Source organism: Lithobates pipiens, unplaced genomic scaffold (genome assembly GCF_037356315.1).
Source record: "Lithobates pipiens isolate NorthernLeopardFrog02 unplaced genomic scaffold, aLitPip1_a1.2 Scaffold_22, whole genome shotgun sequence".
Taxonomy (NCBI): Eukaryota; Metazoa; Chordata; class Amphibia; order Anura; family Ranidae; genus Lithobates; species Lithobates pipiens.
The window spans coordinates 148,099,585-148,113,438 of record NW_027507784.1 but is presented as its reverse complement, the minus strand read 5'-3'; the positions used below and the strand labels follow the sequence as shown (position 1 = coordinate 148,113,438).

The following is a 13,854-nucleotide window of genomic DNA, read 5'->3' as shown; positions in this document are numbered from 1 at the left end:
ACTAAATTAGAAAGTTTTGGTTAGTTATACCTTGACCCTTCTAAACTGAAAATCCAACACTAACTTTTAAGTATATGGAATCGATCACCAAGTAAAATAACCCATTCAGTTTAAAATGGAAATGAAAGGCAAAACATTTTTGTATAAATATAAAAAAAGATACATTTTTTCCCTCCTTTTTTATAAGTAATCACATTCCCTCTCAGCTGCATAAGAGCTGGGGGAGGAGAAGCAGCAGTACACTGGTCTTCCCTGTGCATGGCTGTGCGGTGGGGTATCTGGACAAGTCTGATCATTGGAGGAGAGCAGGCCACAGGCCTCAGTATAACTAGAGAGCTGGCCACACTGTGCTCATGCTTATATTTACATGATAAGTTTTGCCTTTTGCAACCACTTACCCCTGAAGAAGAGAAAAAAACTTGAATCCTTTAAAATGCGTTTGGTCCACGTGGACAGTGATATTGTGGTTACTTTTTGTACAATTACCAATTAGATTTAATTAGGACTGTGGAAATTAAAGATTAATTTCTCGATTAATTATTTTGATCGAGCAAAATTATTTTGATCAGTACTCACCTCTCCGTCGGCTTCTGGGAGTTCCGTCGGAGATCCGGTGACGTCACGGACATCGACGTCAGCGGACTCCGGTGATGTCGGAGTTCTGATTGAATGTAATGCGTACGGGGGAGGAGCTATGCATGACGTCACCCGATGCTGCCCTACGGAACTAACACGACTGTCGGCTTTACATGCTGTGTTTTTATCTTCTTTATGTGAGTAGTTTGTGTTTGAACACAAAAATGAAATCTTATACTTAAGCGGTGAGCACTTAGATCTTTTCTTTCTACCCATGACCTGGCATCCTTGCTGAGATCTAAAGAGACGTGAGGGAAGTTTATGGTCCACGTTAACCCTTTTGATACCCGCTTGCATAACCACCTGTTTGCACAGGGGTCCATGCCATAAGGTAAAAGTAATTAGTTAGACCGGAGGTGGAGGGATTATCACGCTACTGTGGAAAAAACTTCAATGCTACAGTTTGAATTTAAAACGTATTTGTGTGAACTGTGAAGTTAAGTCATGAATTGTGGAAACTAAGTAGTGTCGGGTGATTGTATATAGTGTATACCACATTTACCACTGACTAATGCAGAGTTGCAATGCAAGGAGATCAGCTAAAAGTAGTTTGATCTGCATGTTATAATTAATCAAAATTAGTGATTAGATTAATCTATTTAAAGAAATCGAACATGAAAATTTTAATCGGTAACAGCCCTAGATTTAATGAATTGTAAACCATGTCATTAGTTTTTTATTTGATCTGTTGTATATGTTCCAATAAAGTTGTATGATTTTTTTTTTTTTTTAACATCTTTTGGAGTTCATGCCCTTTAAAATCCCACTATGAGGGTCCGGTCCAGTAGTCTATTTCACTAGGGATGTGGGCATTTCCTCCTATCCTTGTAACAGCAATTAATATAAAAATCATTCCTAGCATGGCCAGTTTTTAATAGGAAAGCAGAGGAACTGGCAGGAACACCAGGGGTTTCACACAAAGGAAACCATACAAAGAGAATAGGATACATTTTCATACAACTACATGGTACAGCAGACATATCAAGAATATGAAATGTTGGGTTTACATATTCTGCAACAGAATATTTTATCAGGCCACAAACATATCAGTACTCAATATATGTGAGTTCCTGCATTTAAAGTATATTGGTTGCACACATTTTTGTTTTAGTGGTTTAAAGATGGATCAGACTAAAATTTTGCTTGCCTGATATAAATGTAATACTTTGCTTTCTTTAATCTGCCTTGTTGAATGTACTTTCTATTTGAATCTTACAAATACAGTAATACTGACAGTACTGCTTATTGATATTTTTTAAATTATATACCTAAAGTAAATCTGGGAAATCTTTAGATGCAAGGTCATTGAAGATTCACACAAAATGACTTTATTTAGTAAATTGCATTGACCCTGCAGATGAATACATTGTTAATGCTTCTTCTTGTTCCTCCTACAGATACTGGTAATTGGCTTGAAGCCATCTCTGAAAGTTTGGATGACTTTTCCTTATGGACGAGTAAGTGGTCTTCCCTGACCCCAAAAAGCTAATGAGTAATTTGGAAGAACTATTTGAGGAGCATTGAGATTTATATGCTTAGTCAAACAATCATATTTGATGCATACATCGATTTTCTTTCCAAGCTCACTGGCTTGGGGAGGCAGCTCCCAATGCAAATAGACTTCCCTCAATGGGTACCAGAAAATGACTCAAATGTAAACATACACAAATGGGCACCAAACGTGAAGGGGGAAAGTTGTTGCCTCTGTCCTGCCAAAATTGGCAACTCGGCAGGAAATCGAAACACCTATTTTCCATTTTCTTTAATCCATCATTAATTGCTGATTTGGAGGATTTGGTGTTTGGACACAAAGCTGATTACCGAATACAGTCCAGTACAGGAAGATTTTCTGTTTTCACAGCACGATGGCAAACGATGACAAAGTTGTAGCCACCTTGGTTAGTTTCAGAGTGGAGTAAGAATCTCTGCTTATAATATTGTGCACCGGACTCTATTCAGTTGCCGTTGTTGTGTCCAAACATTCGTAAAAATCTGCAATTCCTGATAGTTTAAAGAAAACGGAAGTGGCGCGGTTGCTATATCTGCCAGGTTCGACATTTTCTCAGAACACCTCCGAAACAAGTTGGCTGTTTTTTCATTGTCAAATTGTGAACTATTAAAACCTTGTACTTTTCACCCTATGATTTGGTGCTCATTTGTTTATATTTACACTTTGATACAAGTAAACTGCATAAATGTCACCAAATCATAGCAGCAACATATTTAGGAGCACTTTACAGAGTACACATTGCCATTAAAGTGGTTGTAAACCCTTACAAACCACTTTGACCTACAGGTAAGCCTAGATTAAGGCTTACCTGTAGGTCCAAGCAATATCTCCTAAACCTATATGGTTTAGGAGATATTTGGCCGAAAATGGGCACCGCTGTCTACAGCGGCGCGCAGGCGCACTAAACGCGGCAAATCCAAGAATGGAGCTGCCTAATTTGTCGACTCCCGTGCGCATGCGCGGGAGTGACGTCATCGCGGCTTCGCCGAATGACAGCGGCGGAGCTGCGAGACGCGACTCCCGTGCGCAAGCGCGGGAGTGACGTCATCGCGGCTTCGCCGCTGTCATTCGGCGGAGCTGCGAGACGCCACCAGCAAGATGGATGCGGCGGACTACAGGGGACAGCGGCGACTTCGCTGGCTCCTGTGTCAGGTAAGTGACACATAATGAGCTACTATGCGATGCATAGTAGTCCATTATGCTTTGCCTTTGCAGGGAAAAAAAGAGGAAGTAAACCCATCAGGGTTTACTTCCTCTTTAAAATCAGTATGGTTGGGCAATGGCTTCTATAAACCTACGATCATTGTATGTCATTATATAATTAACTAGTGATAACCCTTTAAAATGTATGCGGCACAAAATACGAGGGATCTTCAAAAAGTTTGCCGACTTTTTTTTTTTTTTAACTATTAAGAATTTAAAAAACAAATTATAGCCCTTTTCCACATAGCCGCCTTCCTTTGCGATGCATTTTCCCAGTGTTGTACATACTTTTTTAATGCCATCAGCAAAAAATGTTTCTTTCTCGTACATCACGGGACACAGAGACTCAGTAATTACTGATGGGTTATAGGGTATCACTAGGTGATTGGACACTGGCACACCCTAGACAGGAAGTTCAATCCCCCATATAACCCCTCCACCTACTGGAGGTACCTCCGTTTTTTTCGCCAGTGTCTTAGGTGTTGGTCACAAGTAAAGATTGGCTGTGCTGAGCTCCGCTGGAATATTCCTTACTGGGGCCAGCTATGCAACCGGATCCTTTCAAAGTGTCTTTTCCAGGCTGAATTGGATGGTACCGGGCCTCGTGTCCGAAGAAACAAGGTTTTACCTGTAACGCTTCTCTTTGTAGAGAGCTGGACCCTGGGACCCAGTATTTGTTTTTTTTTTTCAGGCATATTCCTGACAGGGTGCTTTACAGGCCCAGAACTGCGGATCCCCCTATTCAAGGGGGCCCCAGTCTCTGAAGGTTTTTTTTCCTAACGGAGCCCATCGTGAGAGGTGAAGATTGGGTCTGTTATTCAAACCCTGCAGCTGGATAAGGTAAGGGAAACTCCTCAAGAATTTTTCTAATTCTAGTAGGTTTTCTCCTTTTAAGTAAATTTATGCTATGCCTATAGTCGCCACTGGGGGCTGCCAAGAGCACATAACTTTCATGTCTGTTCTGTCTGCTTGGTGTCCACGCTCTATGCTCCTCCAGCCATGCTCCAGGAAGGATGAAGTTAAGGTTTTTTTTCCCAGGATTCTCCCTCCACGGACTGGGGGACTGAGACAGGCCTGGGCAGAGAGCAGTAGCATACTACACCACCCGCCGCCATCCACCGCCGCGCTTACAGTGGCTTCACGTACACCGGCCATTCCTTCTCCTCTGCCCCAGCCTCCTCTCCATGCTTGTCAGCAGGGTTAGAGCCTCTGCTTGCACAGGAAATGTTCGTTTTTAAAAAAATGAGCAGGGGGGGGGGCGGAAGTAGTCGGAGGAGGGAGGTGGCGGAGCACTAGGCTACACAGGTTTTAAAGTGCACTCTTCTTGAGGTGCACACAGCCTATGGAGAGACACAGAGTTGCCAGGCGCATGTGAGTGTGGAAGACACAGGCATTCCCAGGCACCAGACTGAGTCTTAGTAGCAGCGGCAGTTGCTGAACTACAGTGCTCAGCAGTCAGTGCATTTTTTTGTGGTACCTCTACCTTTTGTTGCTTTGCACTATGGGTAGAAGAGGTATAAGTACTCCGAAGAATAGGGGCTCAAAGGGGTCCCCTTCAGGCTCTGAGGACCCCCCTCTGCAGCACCTGCCCCCCCTGCAGGACCCGGGTAGGCTGGCCAGGGAGAGCCATCGGGGTCAGGGGCTGCAGCTGCTTCTGGCACTTCAGCCCCTGTATACATTACACAGGAGGTTTTTTCCTCAACCATAAACGGTTTAGAGGAAAGATTAGTGGCCTTAATCGCGTCTTCACTCAGTAGAAAAAACGCACTAGGTCCCTCTCTGTCACCCACGACCCTCAGAGTGAGGAACTCTGGGATAAAGGAGAGGAATCCTCCTCAGAGGATCGGGAGGAGACTGATGATTCCACTTCTGAGGAATCTAGTGGAGAAGGGCCCTCTTCAGCTTCTCCGGATGAGAAGATGTTGGTGCAAAGTCTTGCTGGATTGGTCCGCTCCACATTTAAGTTACCCATACCTGAGTCAGTTAAAGAACCCACTTCTCTGGGTTCACTGAAGCCTCCTCAAACTGCAGATGCCTTTCCTGTTCATGGTTTACTGGAAAAGCTTATCTATTCTGAGTGGGATCACCCAGATAAACATTTTTTTCCCTCCTAAAATGTTTTCTACACTTTATCCTACGGAGGAAAAATTACTAAGATGTGGGGTATACCGGCAGTTGACGCCGCCATTTCCTCTGTAAACAAAAGCCTGACTTGTCCTGTTGACAACGCTGAGATGCTTAGGGATCCAACTGATAAAAAAATGGAATTCCTATTGAAAAACGTTTTCTCCTTGGCAGGTTCAGTAGCTCAGCCTGCAGTGGCAGCAATTGGAGTCTGTCAATATTTGACAGACCATATTAAACAGGTGCTTAAAGCTTTACCTGAACAGCAAGCCCGGGGTTTAGCCAACCTACCAGCGGCTTTGTTTTTTGCTGTTGATGCTATCAGAGATTCTATCCTTCAGACCTCTCATCTTACGCTTGGGTTGGTACACATGCGTAGATTTCTATGGCTGAAAAATTGGTCAGCCGAATCACCATGTAAGAAACTCGTGGCGGGATTTCCCTTTCGTGGTGCAAAACTGGAGAGGATTTGGACAATTATATCCAAAGAATCTCTAGTGGGAAAAGCACCCTTTTACCAGACAAGAAAAGTAAACGACCCTCCTTTAAACTGGCTCTTTCTCCAGTGCCAGGGTCATCAGCCACCAGGCAGTCATGACGGCCTCCTCCGTCAGGCTCAAAGGTTAAAACTCAGAGTCAACCCCAGGGACAACAGAAGTTCTGGGGGAGAAGGTCTTCAAGACAAAAAGACAAAACGCTAAGACCTCCTTATGAAGGGGCACCCCCGCTCACTCGAGTGGGGGGAAGACTACTAAAGTTCTCAGGGCTCTGGCAGGAGGAATTTCAGGACAAATGGGTGGTCTCCACAATAACTCTAGGTTACAAACTAGAATTCAGAGAATTCCCTTCTCCTCGTTTCCTCAGATCAAATGTACCCAGAGACCCAGAGAAAAAGAAGTCTCTCCTTCTAGCGTTGGAGCGACTATTGTCGCAAAAAGTTATCATGGTAATTCCCATGCAAGAGCAGGGAATGGGGTTTTATTTAAACCTTTTCACGGTGCCAAAGCCAAACGGAGATGTCCGACCCATTCTAGATCTCAAAGATCTAAACCGATTTCTAAAGATAAGGTCCTTTCACATAGAATCGAACCGATCGCATCGATTCAAAGTAGAAAAACGCCACTTTCAGTTTGTAGCTCTGCCTTCCGGGCTAGCTACTGCACCTCGGGTGTTTACAAAGATCTTGGCCCCTCCTCTGGCCAGATTAAGGGCCCAAGGTATAACAATAATAGCATACGTAGACGACTTGGTCTTGATAGACCGGTCGGTAGCCCGCCTGGACCAAAATTTGGTCACCACAATCAACTACCTGGAATACCTAGGTTGGGTCCTCAACTTAGAGAAGGCTTCTTTAAAACCAGTAAGAAGACTAGGGTATTTGGGTCTGGTCATAGATACAGCGCAGCAGAGGGTGTTCCTACCCCAAGCAAATATCAGTGCTATAAAAGAACTGATTCAGGTAGTCAGGGCAAAGAAGGGTCCTTCTATTCGTCTTTGTATGAGGTTGTTGGGGAAGATGGTGGCTTAATTCGAAGCAGTTCCCTATGCTCAGTTTTATTCGAGGCTGCTGCAAAACAGTATCCTGTCAGCCTGGAACAAGAAGGTTCAGGCATTAGATTTTCCGATGCATCTGTCTCCTACAACGCGTCAGAGCTTCAGCTGGTGGTTGATACCCGAAAATCTGCGGAAAGGAAAATCCTTTTTACCAGTTACCTGGACAGTGGTAACAACAGATGCCAGTCTTTTGGGTTGGGGGGCAGTCCTGGAACAGTCGACTGTCCAAGGGAGATGGTCCAAGACCGAGAGGGCCTTACCCATCAACATTCTGGAGATCCGTGCAGCGTATCTAGCCCTAAAAGCCTGGACACTCAGGTTGCAGGGTTGCCCTGTCAGGATCCAATCCGACAATGCCACAGCAGTGGCTTATATCAATCACCAAGGAGGCACCAAGAGTCGTGCAGCTCAGGGAGAAGTAAACCAGATCTTAATCTGGGCAGAAAGACATGTGCCATGCATATCGTCAGTCTTCATTCCGGGGGTAGAGAATTGTCAAGCGGACTACTTGAGCCACCAGAAGTTAGTCCCGGAGGAATGGTCTCTTCACCCCGATGTCTTCTTTGGCCATATTCCAGAGATGGGGGGTTCCAGATGTAGAACTCTTTGCGTCCAGGTTCAACAACAAGATCGACAACTTTGTGTCAAGACTAAGGGATCCTCTTGCATGCGGGACAGATGTGTTGGTAACTCCATGGCATCAGTTCTCTCTGATTTATGCATTCCCTCCTATTCTGCTACTGCCACGACTTCTTTGCAGGATCAGGCAAGAAAAGAAGTGTGTGCTTCTGGTGGCCCCAGCATGGCCCAGAAGAGCTTGGTATGCAGAAATAGTGAAGATGGCGGTAGGCTCTACTTGGACCCTACCGTCCCATCCAGACCTACTATCCCAGGGACCAGTATTCCATCCTACCTTACAAACGCTAAATTTAACAGTTTGGCTATTGAAACCCACATTCTGAAGAATCGTGGACTTTCGAGCCCTGTGATCTCTACCTTGATTAATGCAAGAAAGCCAGCTTCCAGAATGATTTATCACAGAGTCTGGAAAGCATATGTCTCCTGGTGTGAATCCAGGGGTTGGCACCCCAGAAAATATGTCGTAAGCAGAATCCTCGAATTTCTGCAAAATGGGTTACAGATGAAACTGGCATTGAGTACCATCAAGGGCCAAGGCTCGGCCCTATCGGTTCTGTTTCAACGTCCACTTGCTTTGCATTCTTTGGTCTGAAGCTTTATACAAGGGGTAACGCGCCTTAATCCTCCAGTTAAGGCGCCTCTGAACCCCTGGGATCTGAATTTGGTTCTGTCAGCTTTACAGAAGCAGCCTTTTGAACCGATACATCAAATTCCCTTAGTTCTGTTGACAAGGAAATACATTTTTTTGGTGGCCATTTCTTCTGCCAGAAGAGTATCAGAATTAGCGGCCCTCTCTTGTAAAGAGCCGTATCTGATAATGCACAAGGATAGAGTGGTGTTATGCGCTCATCCTAGTTTTCTACCAAAGGTGGTCTCAGGTTTTCATCTAAACCAAGATATTATTCTGCCTTCCTTTTTTCCAAATCCCTGCTCTATGGAAGAGAAGTCACTACATTTTTGGTTGTAGTGAGAGCAGTCAAAGCCTATCTGGAAGCAACTGCTCAGGTTCGCAAAACGGATGTTTTGTTCGTATTGCCAGAGGGTCCTACGAGAGGATAGGCATCATCGAAATCTACCATTGGTAAATGGATTTGAACAAGTAATTGTCCAAGCTTATGGTTTGAAGCAAAAGATTCCGCCTTTTCAAATCAAGGCGCACTCCACTAGGGCTATTATTGCTTCATGGGCAGTGCATCACCAGGCCTCCATGGCTCAAATCTGAAAGGCCGCAACCTGGTCATCAGTTCATACATTCACCAAATTTTATCAGGTGTATGTGAGAAGGCATGAGGATATCGCCTTTGGGCATAGTGTGCTGCAGGCAGCGGTACAGGGTCCTCAGGTCTGATTACACCCTATGTTGTGTGGTTTCCCTCCCCTCAGATAGCATTGCTCTGGGACATCCCATCAGTAATTACTGAGTCTCTATGTCCCGTGATGTACGAGAAAGAAAATAGGATTTTTATCACAGCTTACCTGTAAAATCCTTTTCTTTTGAGGTGCATCACGGGACACAGAGGTCGCTCCCCTCTTCTAATACACTTCTATTGCTTTGCTACAAAACTGAGGTACCTCCAGTAGCGGGAGGGGTTATATGGGGTATTGAACTTCCTGTCTAGGGTGTGCCAGTGTCCAATCACCTAGTGATACCCTATAACCCATCAGTAATTATGGAGTCTCTGTGCCCCATGATGTACCACAACAGAAAAGGATTTTACAGGTAAGCTGTTATAAAAATCCTATTTTTTGGTTGAGCATGTAGCCATTGATGCACCGCTGCTTTCACATCATCACATGAAACTCTTCTTCCCCTTAAAGCTTCTTTGAGTGACTCAAAAATTTGGAAATCAGATGGTGCCAAATCTGAACTATAAGCTGGGTGTTCCATAATCTCTAGCTCATAAATAACACTTAGCCCTTGTACACATGGTCGTACATTCCGACGGAAAATGTCCGATCGGACCGTGTTGTCAGATAATCCGACCGTGTGTGGGCTCCATCGGACTGTTTCAGTCGGAATATCTGACCGACAAACTTTTAGAGCTGGGCTATAAAATATTCCGACAACATGATCCGATCGGACTTTGTCCGATCAGTTGTAGAGAATTCCGATCAGACAAAGTGCCACGCATGCTCAGATCAAATTCCTAGACCAAAGCTATTGGCTACTAGCCTGAACGTAGTCCCGTCGTAATGAAATAACGTCATCACGTTATGTACGATCCGATTTTCTGACAACTTTGCCCGACCGTGTGTATGCAACACCAGTTTCGGACAAAATCCGTCGGACAAAATCCGATGGATTTTGGTGTCGGAATGTCTGACCGTGTGTACAAGGGCTAAGAGAGAGAACTCTATCCCCATACTGAGCATACATGCGGAGATGAATTTGTGCTCCCCACACACCTTCTGCCCACAAAAAGCATACGACCAAATGCTTGGGTGTAATTTTATATGTTTCGCAGCCATCTTCACCACAGCGTGACAACTCTTATGCTAAACTGCAAGGTCGGCCAATATGCCAGACAGACTAGTCACATAACACTCTCAGACACGACCAATTACTACTCTTCCCACTCACCATTTCCAAGGAAAATATAAAAGTGCGGAAATGTTTTAAATATCCCTTGCAAATACAAGTAATGAAAGATTTGTATATTTAGTCTGAAACGACAATGTTTTATTTTGCCTCACCAAGGAGAAATTGGCTCTGGCCTTTTCGTTTACCTTCATGGTTTTCTTGATTTAAAGCATACTGTATGTGAGGGTAAAATAAATATATACTGTATATTCCTTATATTTCTGCAATACAGTCACATTTCTCCATGTATAACCCCTGTGCCACTCCACTTGCATGAATTGATTTCTTAATCAAAAAACAGTTCTGACGTTTTTACTCCCAAGAGCCTGCCCACACACTGTGTCCAGCAAAAGAGTTATTGGGAGATGTGGTTCTGGCATCTTTTTGGCAACTGTAATGGCACAAAAGAAAAAATAATGCTAGGACATGCTTTCAGGGTGGCATACAAACACTTAAAATTCTTCTTTACTTTTATCACAGTCTCTAAAATCATCACATGCACATCATTTTCTTATCAAACTACTACTTTGTGACAATATGTAATGCTATATGTATTTACGGTATTTTTTCTTTTGTATGTTGCAGAGATGTTAGCCATTTCTTCAACTGAAATTTGTATTATTTGCTGTAATCAAATATTTTTAATATGAATTAGTTTTTTCTGATAAAATCTGTTTGTCAATCTTTTTATTGGCTATATTTCTTACATTCTCATAGATGGATCCTTCCAGTGTCCCACTTCTAGCATGGCATTTTGTGATTCTGCAGGGAGCTTTGAACCCCATGCTGGCATTCTGCAGAGGGGATGTGGTACATTTTCTCTTGGTAAGGGCATACTAGACAGGGAGGATTAGTGCATATGTCCTCATGTACTGCATGCAGTATGTACTGTTGTTAGCTGTAAATAGGCCTTTTTTTCTATTTAGAGCCGTATATGTATTTTTATTCAAAATATATCAACTACAAGCTGCTTTATCTGCATAGTCTTTAGCCAAAGCCCTTTCCAATTAACTGTTATCGTTTGCAAAATAACTGCTAATACATTTTCTGGAAAGGAAGAATGGATGGGTGGCACTGGATCTCCAAGGCAATTTGTATTTCCACCAGGTGTTGAGAAAACGGTAATGTGCAGCATTTTGACACTGAACTGGCAGATCTTTCAGGGCCATTTGAGGCTGATACTGCGGAAAGAGGTAAAACAGAATTGCCACATTATTATGCTGTGGTCCAATCCTTGAAGTCCAGAACAAGTTTATTTCAGTAAAAGGTTCAATGCTCTGTTCTTACCTCTTTCTTAAAAGATGAAGATAAATGTTAAAATAATTGCAGAATGTTGCACAGTAAACAGTGAAGCAAGTGAGTAAAAAAATATAGATTGCTGCACACTGGAGTTCTCTTTTTTAAAACTACCTTAAATCTAAAATGCGTTTGTATATATTTAGTCATAATGCACTTTAGAACTAGCCTAGGACAACATGTGAAACTCTCAGGTAAAGGCTGGCTCACTAATACAAATGCTATCTGCAGGTGAAGAGAGATGAATCTGGAGCAATTCACATAAACAAGCAAAAACAGCTTAATTTACACTATGATCTTATCAACTTCACAGTAAGTACTAAATTGTCATACGTGTATGGATTTTTAAAAGTGGTTATTTATTTTTTTCCTCATCTTTTATGGGACACAGGAAGTCCTCACCTTTGTGTTATAATGCATCCTACGGAAGGACTGGACATTTGCAAACAAAAAATATTTTGCCTAGCCCAGGATAACCCCTCCCACTAACAAAACTCCCATTTTTTTTTCCTAGCAGGATAGACACTTGGTTTTGTAGTTGCCAATAACACATAACCTATAACTATTATTATGCTAAGAGTTTTTTTCATCGTTGAGGCTTCTTCACTACATCACTGTTAGAGCCGTTCTCCACAACTGCAGCTATCTAGGTTGGCCGTCATCAGCCTGGCAAGTGCTAACGAGTTAGCCCTGAAGCACTTTTCGGATCCATAGTCGCTAGCATTTTCTCAGTGCATGCCCTGTCTCTGAAGACGCGGTCTGTGAATAGGCTGGTCAGGCCTAGCATCAGGAGCTACCTCATTCATATAGGTCACTGGGCGCCTTTAAATTCCAAATTTTCTTGATAGTTTTTGGTGCAGAAAGGATTAACACTGAAGGACTGAGCACTGATATCATACATTGGGTGAAGTGAAGCACGTGCATGCTCTGAGCTCTCTCCCCCTCCCCTACAGCAGGGAGCAGGAACTCCAAACCTTGATTCATTTATTCTGCTTATCTACAGAGACCTTAGTCATCTTCAGCCATCCAATCCTTATCTTCTAGTAGCTGCTTGGGTTTTGTGAGTAACTAAGGCCTTGCCTCCTAGATTTACTGCTATGCGGTCGCAACAGGTCTATGTCTAGAGACAGAGGGGACAGTGCAACTGTAATAGGTTACCCCAGCTTACACTCTACTAACGGTTCTGGGGATGTTTGCTCCATGCCTTCTCCACCTGCTGACACCTACATTGGAATCCTGGTATCCTCTGTTCATTGAGTCTAATTTAATATCATCTGGGTGCTCCCGGGCTCTACCGAATAGAGCCCCTGCCTTGGCAACCAGAATCTCTAATAGCATATTGAAAAACATTGTGGTCATGTTCACCCATTTCCTTTCTGGCTGTAACCTTGAAGGCATTAAGTGTGCTCCTGTGCTGCCCATACTGCCCATGCAGTATCTGTGGATAAACTTCAGACAAGTCTTCTTCTGAGCCATCGGTTGCAGTGACTAGATCTGATTCTGAGTCACTTCAATCACTACCTGATGAGTTTATCCTTAAAACGGAACTTCAGTCATTTTTTCTCGTCTTTCCATTTATTAAATCTTCTGCCCTTGTTGTTTTAATTTTGGATACTAAAACATTTTTTTTTCTGCCAGTAAATACCTTACACAGCCCACTTCCTGTTTCTTGTCTGGTAAAAAGCCTTGGCTTATGACATCATGCACAGCTCTCTCACTCTTGTGAGAGTTTGCCAGGAAGAGGGTCAATGAGAGCTGCAGAGCTGGAGATGTGCCTCTGTGTAACTCCAGCAAGTGAACAGGCAGCCACTTCACAGTTAAAATGGCTGCAGCCAGACTCAGTTTAGGGAGATTTATGCAGCATATTTGGCAAGTACAGAATCATAGTATATATAAAATAATATGCAAAGTGGTTGGAGGGAAGCTTCAGAATGGCAAGTATGTTTTTATTACAAATGACAGTATGTGAGCAGACTGCAGTTCCGCTTTAAGGAGTCAGTCTTCTGCTATCACTCCAAAAAACAGAGAGGGCATTTTCACTCTTTGTGTTGTGTTTCTCTAAAACTGAAGGATCCGCCTACTATCTCTAGCCTTGAGTCTTTCAGAGCCATTGAGGCTGCAAAGACCTACCCTTTGCACTTTTCAAGGCCTTTCTCTGTAGGGATTGGAGACAACCAACATGTCCTCCAACCTTAGTCAAACAACATTTTGCTAGGTTTTTTCCCTAAAGGCCTCTTGTACACTGCAGCTTGGGAAAGCTCAGTACAGTTTTTCTTTTTTTACTAAGTTAAAATACAGGCCTTTAATTGTA

The 13,854-nt window shown here is 43.2% G+C and overlaps 1 protein-coding gene across 3 annotated transcripts in view; it reads left to right on the top strand.

The window, feature by feature from the left end:
- The window catches only part of VPS8 (VPS8 subunit of CORVET complex), a 350,033-nt gene that overhangs the window by 48,959 nt on the left and 287,220 nt on the right, over positions 1-13,854 (top strand). For all 3 annotated transcript variants that reach the window (XM_077448451.1, XM_077448450.1, XM_077448449.1), the window contains exons 12-14: positions 2,034-2,093; positions 10,965-11,072; positions 11,775-11,855. In XM_077448451.1, the coding sequence (XP_077304577.1) occupies positions 2,034-2,093; positions 10,965-11,072; positions 11,775-11,855 (249 nt within the window). The remainder of the gene's footprint in view (positions 1-2,033; positions 2,094-10,964; positions 11,073-11,774; positions 11,856-13,854) is intronic.